The sequence below is a fragment of the Eschrichtius robustus genome, chromosome 3 (assembly GCF_028021215.1).
Source record: "Eschrichtius robustus isolate mEscRob2 chromosome 3, mEscRob2.pri, whole genome shotgun sequence".
NCBI lineage: Eukaryota > Metazoa > Chordata > Mammalia > Artiodactyla > Eschrichtiidae > Eschrichtius > Eschrichtius robustus.
Genome location: NC_090826.1, coordinates 145,270,532 through 145,276,531, shown reverse-complemented (window position 1 = coordinate 145,276,531; position 6,000 = coordinate 145,270,532). Strand labels below are relative to the sequence as shown.

The window sequence follows — 6,000 nt, the reverse complement described above, 5'->3', positions numbered from 1 at the left end:
TTCAATCTTCATATTGTTTACTTTAGCCCTGTTTTCTTCTTGTTCAAATATGGCAATTTGTTTTGTCATGAAAACAACTTTGACATTGTGATTCTATGTTTTCTAATTCATTGATTTCTTCCCTTTCCTCTGTCTCCTTGCTTCTATACTGTGTTTATTCTGTTGTTCTTTTCCTAAGTTATACACTTAGCCTTTAATTTAAGCATTTAAAACCATTTCCCTCTAAGCGCTCTTTCTGCTGCATCACCCAATTTTTCCAAATGTAGTATTTATAATTAGGTTCTAAGTATGTTTTTTTTTTCATCTATGAAGTTTTTTTAAACTTGTAAAACCATGATTAAAAAAAATTAACCTAAGTTATTTCTGATTATTCATTTAATACTAATTTTTTGAAATTTATTGTAACTTACTTCATGCCTAATACATGGTCAATTTTTGCTAATACACAATGCTTAAGAATATTCTGTTGATTATTCTAAATATGTTCATCGAATCAACATTGTTAATTGCATTATTCAAAACTGTGTTTTCATTCATTTTTTTGTCTGGTTGATTTATTAGTAATTGAGAGCTGTTAAAATCACCTGTTCAATTTGTTCGTTCAGCCCTAGAGTTTATACATTTTGAGGCCACTTCATAAAGCATATACAAATCTAAAATTGTATATATTCCTAATAAATTGATCCTTTTACCATTATTTAGTGGCCTTCTCCATCTTTAATAATACTATCATAAAGTCTAATTTTGAGTTGATAGCACCAAAGCTACATAAGTTTTCTTTTGCTATTTGCCTAGTGCAGTTTTTTCATTCTTTAAATAATCCCGTATCAGCCTATAGCTGATTTTTAAAAAAACTGAATCAATGTTTTTAACTGGGTTTAGCCTATTCACAGTTATTTTAATTATTTGACTTGTTACTATTTATCTTACTAATTTTGTACTTCCCCCACCCTAATTTCTTTCCCTTTTCTTGTATTGAGGTATTGCCTTCTTATTCCATATTTTTAACTTTTTTCTTTGGAATGATTCATCCCATATCTATTATTTAGAGGTTACACTTGAAATTTTACTACACATATTTAACATAATTTCAAAGTTAAACAGTACCTTAACCCATTTTCTGAATAATAAAATACTTCAGAACACTTTAATTCTAATCACCCTCCCATCTTATAAACTACTGTCCAGTTTTTCAATTATATCCTATTTTAAAAGTCCACATTAATGTTGCATAAAATGTTTAGTTTTATTTAGTTACAATCTTGCTTCTTATAAACACTTCTTTCATTACGATTGTTTTATACAAACAACACTTTTGATTTACATGTTTTTCATTTATTTGCTTACTAGTTCTTCAATTTCAGATCATCCTTTTGGAATCATTTTCCTTCTTGAAGATAATCCTTTTGCAATTTCTTTAAAGAAGTTCCACTGATGGTAAAATCTGTTTTTCACTTGAATATGTCTTTATTTCAGTTTTGCTTCATACAAATTCCAAGATGATAATTTGTTTTTCTCAGAATTTTGAAGGCACTATTCTACCACCTTTGGAGTACGTTGTTGCTATTGAGAAGCTTTCTGAAGTATCTGTCTTGCCTTCACTGATAATCTTTTTCCCCCTTTGATTGCTTTAAGAATCCTCTGTTTGGTATCTCACAGGTATACTACATTGGGTTTAGGCTTGGATTTTATCTATATATGCTTGGGATACATTGTGCTTCCTGAACTTATGAATTCATGTTTTTCCAACAAATGTGGAAAATTCTGTTATCTCTTCAAATATTGCCACTCCTCCATCCTCTCTATTCTCTTCTGCTGGTACTTCTAGTATTCATAATTCTTCCTTCTGTATCTCTTATCTTTTCCTTAATATTTATATTTTCTAGCACCTTGTTTCTCCTTGCTGCACAGTGGATAATTTCTTTATATCTAGCTTCCAGTTTATGTATTGTCTCTTCAGCTGAGTCTAATATGATATTCAACATGTCTAAGGGATTTTTTTTTTTTTTAATTGCAAGTAACGTATTTCTCATCAAGCAGTTCCACTTGTTTCTTTTTCAGATCTGTCTGTGGTTCCATCCTTCATGTATGTTGATGATAAGACCTTGGAAAATTGAGTCCAAAGTTTATATCTACAGGTTCTTTCTCAAGCTAGCTAGTTTCAACTTGTACCTGGTGATCTCCAGCTATGAATAATATTGCTTATCTTAATCTATGGGAATCTGGGGCCTATATCTTGTTTCTGCCAGGAACTATAGGGTATTACAAACTGAGGCCCACTTCAGCTGTCCTGGATGGGACATCTCAGATTCAGATACATCTCCTTGTTTCCGGTCTAAGGAAAACTGCATATGGCAGTGCTGCAATTGGTATTTGTCGCCCACGCAATCACTGTCAACCTTATGCTTAATATAGTTTTCACAATTTCCAGATCAAAATGTGTTCATTTTGTCAGGGAGAAAAAATAGAGGTGTAGTTCTTGGAGATTTCCCCTACTTTCTTTGAGCCTATTAATGTATTCAAAAGGAGATTTTATTCAGGATCTAGTTGTTTTGCAGTACCTAATATATTACTGGAAGCAAAAGTCTTATTTAATATATTAGGTTATGATATACTAACCAGAGAAAGCTCATGATTTATGACAATCCTTGCTGATTCAAGAGGTCTGGAGAGGTTTCCTACCCCTCAATTGGAACTCAATCAGTATTTTGGAACTGAGTATAGAAAGGTCCTAAACTATGAACTTATCCAATAAGTTTTTTCCCCACTTTGTAGAAATTTCTCCTATTGTTCTATTACTAAGATATTCAGTCAACCCTGACTATTCAAATTTCCAATGTCCTGATCAATATGTGGTTCAGGTCAATAGGACTAAAATCTATGAAAATAAACTATCATTTTGAACATTTTAAAAAATAGATAATAACGATTTGTTACATGCAACTTCCATCTATATTCATAACTTTATTCTTGGAAGCCTGAGCCACCTATAATATAAGCAGGGCTAAACAAGGCAGCTGGTGATTTCATTTTAGTCAGAAACACACCTAATAGGCATTATGGCAGCAGATCTGACTGCTACTGTCTTAGACGCAGATGGATTGTTTGCATCATTATTATTCACAATTGTTGGTCAGTGTTCTCTGGATGATCAGGAAGCTCTTTGTGCCTCACCCTAATCACTGAAGTAATGAAAGGAGATACCCGCAGCAAGGGCTGCAACTGCAAATGCTGCAATCACACCTAAAAGTAAAACAAACACAAAACAAATGGAAATGGAATGAGCAAAAGAAAGGCTTAAGTGATCCTAGGCTTTGAAATGCCGGTAACTGATGGGCCTAAACAACAATAACAACACACACACACAAATACATATACTTACACACACACATATACAGGCATGAAATGCCAGCAAAGTCTTAGAGGAAAATATAGCAATAGGTTGAAAATTATATTTTACAAAGTTGGACTGGTAATCATATACTTCACCACCTTCGTAACACCTTAAAATAAAAAAGTATCTTTCTTATACACATGAGTGCACTCACACACATCTAAGAGACAAACTAATACATACTTTAAAAGGCTTCTATAAATATTTATATTGACATTTCAGCTGTCTCATGCTACTTAGCTTAATCCAAAAAGACATCTCCAGTGGGCAGGAGTCCTCAATAATTACCATGTGAAGTCATTTATATAGCTATTGAAAACTACAGAAACTAAAATCTAAGAATTATTAAGCTTGGGTTGGTAACTTTAAATTTTTTTCCCTGAGCATTTTAAGTTAAAAAACAACAACAAAAACAAAACTGACCACAGTAGTCCAGACATACACACACACACACACACACACACACACACACACACACACACACTTAGGTACAAAGAATTTAGGTAATTAACTTAAGAGTAAGTGACATGAAAAATAACCAAAGTTTCTGGCTTCTCTCAGTCAGTCAAAAATCTTAATGCTTATAAAGCATTTCTCAAATTGGCATTCAACTAAACAACAGTCTATATGTTCTTTGATCAGTAAGTCTGAAAAATGTTAAAGTGACTGTCACACTTCCTGGAGCCTTTAAAATACCAAAATGCATTAGAGTTTCCAGACTTGAATTTGACTTTTTTCATAGAGCACCTATCAAAATCTTCCACAATAGCAATCCTGGGAACACCAGTTTGGAAAACACTGGCCCTACTATACTAATTGATTCCCAAAACTCAACATGTTTTTCTTCTAAAAACACCAAAACATTTAATAGGAAGTGTCATCTTTTAGGGCACTTGAGACAATGCTTTATTTATAAATCTTTCTATCTCTTAGGGCGTACCACTTTCCATAATACTGAATAAATACTAGCTTAATCTAGCTCTTTTAAGAAATGAAATGAAAATAATTTTAAACTAACAAGAAAACTCAAATCCAAAATACCATCTTTTCAATGTTATAGAAGAAATATAATACCTATGTTTTGCTGAATTTTCAACACTATTGTAGTTTTAATTGGCTGTTTTGGTGGTTCATCATCTGTGTTGTCCAATGAAGCTTCAGTATTCATAGAGGAACTTACACAGGCTGCAAGAGGATAATAAAAATAAATCCTAATTAAAATGAGAATAATTACCGCTTAAAAATGAGTTTTAAAGAACATTATAAAAAACATACAGTGAGCTCCATTTTCCTTCAACTTGACTTTTTTTTTTTCAACTTGACTTTTTAAACTTGTTCTTTATCAAATGCAGGTGAATTAAATTTCATGGACTATATATCAAACTGATGTACTTTTTAAAATACTTTATGGGGACTTCCCTGGTGGTGCAGTGGTTAAGAATCCACCTGACAATGCAGAGGACATGGGTTCGAGCCCTGGGCCAGGAAGATCCCACATGCCGCACAGCAACTAGTCCTGTGTGCCACAACTACTGAGCCTGAACTCTAGAGCTCGCGAGCCACAACTACTGAGCCCAAGTGCCACAACTACTGAGGCACGTGCAGCTAGAGCCCGTGCTCTGCAACAAGAGAAGCCACCGTAATGAGAAGCCCGTGCACCACAACGAAGAGTAGCCCCCACTCTCCACAACTAGAGAAAGCCTGCACCCAGCAACAAAGACCCAACATAGCCAAAAATAAATACAATTTAAAAAACAGAAAAGAAAGATTCAATTCAATGACCTCAGCTTCTATCTTAAAAAAAAATACTTTATGTACTTTTATAACTGATCCAAACCAAGGAGCCACAGAGCCAGTTCTGAATGACTCCCACAAATTATAATCTGATTACTCTATGGTAGTGGAGATAAATGATACCAAAAATCAAACTAGATAGAACAGGGTAAATTTTGCTCTTAATTGGGATTAATTTATAATATTCTTATTGATGGTTTTGGCAATTCATAATTTTAAGTAATCAGTAATAATAAAAGTAGGGATCAGCAAACTGTAGCCATGGGCCACAGTGCAGCCCATGGGCCAGAACTTACATGCCCTGCAAAGCCTAAAATATTTACTATTTAGCCCTATACAGAAAAAGTTTGCTGACTCTTGATCTAACCTGAATTACATAAGCAAATTGGGACCATAAGTTTGACCTTAAAACAATTCAATGCTAAGCAAAGTAAGTACATTATCTCATTTATAGTTGGAAAATAAAACCTGGGACATTAAGTGCATATTTGAGGGTCATAGGCAGCAGAATGAGGATTCAAATACAAGTTCTCTTTCTACTTCATTATGGTGACAATAATTTGTGTAGGTTAGCCAAGCTGAATGTATTTAACGCTGACTAAAAGTGTCTGAACTGAAAACATCCTTAGGGATCACATAGACCAATGGTTTTCTTTTTTTAAATTAGTGCTAGAAAATCTGACAGAAAATCCAAGTATGTAAAATAGATGAAAGCAGAATTACTCTGGTTGAAGCAGGTATGAAGGGTTCCTGGAGCCAGACTCCCTCCTTCCCCTAAGAGGTGACAGCAGAGTGCTGTTCTATAGAACTCG

At 33.8% G+C, this 6,000-nt stretch overlaps 1 protein-coding gene across 2 annotated transcripts in view; it reads right to left on the bottom strand.

Moving 5' to 3' along the window:
* Positions 1–2,944: 2,944 nt before the first annotated feature.
* ODR4 (odr-4 GPCR localization factor homolog) overlaps positions 2,945–6,000 on the bottom strand; it is a 38,106-nt gene continuing 35,050 nt past the window's right edge. The window contains exons 13-14 of one of the 2 annotated variants that reach the window (XM_068541428.1): positions 4,469–4,579; positions 2,945–3,243 (exon numbers count right to left, since the gene is read on the bottom strand). In XM_068541428.1, the coding sequence (XP_068397529.1) occupies positions 3,176–3,243; positions 4,469–4,579 (179 nt within the window). In that variant the 3' untranslated portion in view covers positions 2,945–3,175. Of the gene's footprint in view, positions 3,244–4,468; positions 4,580–6,000 lie in introns of those variants that run through there. The other variant, XR_011073647.1, reaches the window with a different exon arrangement.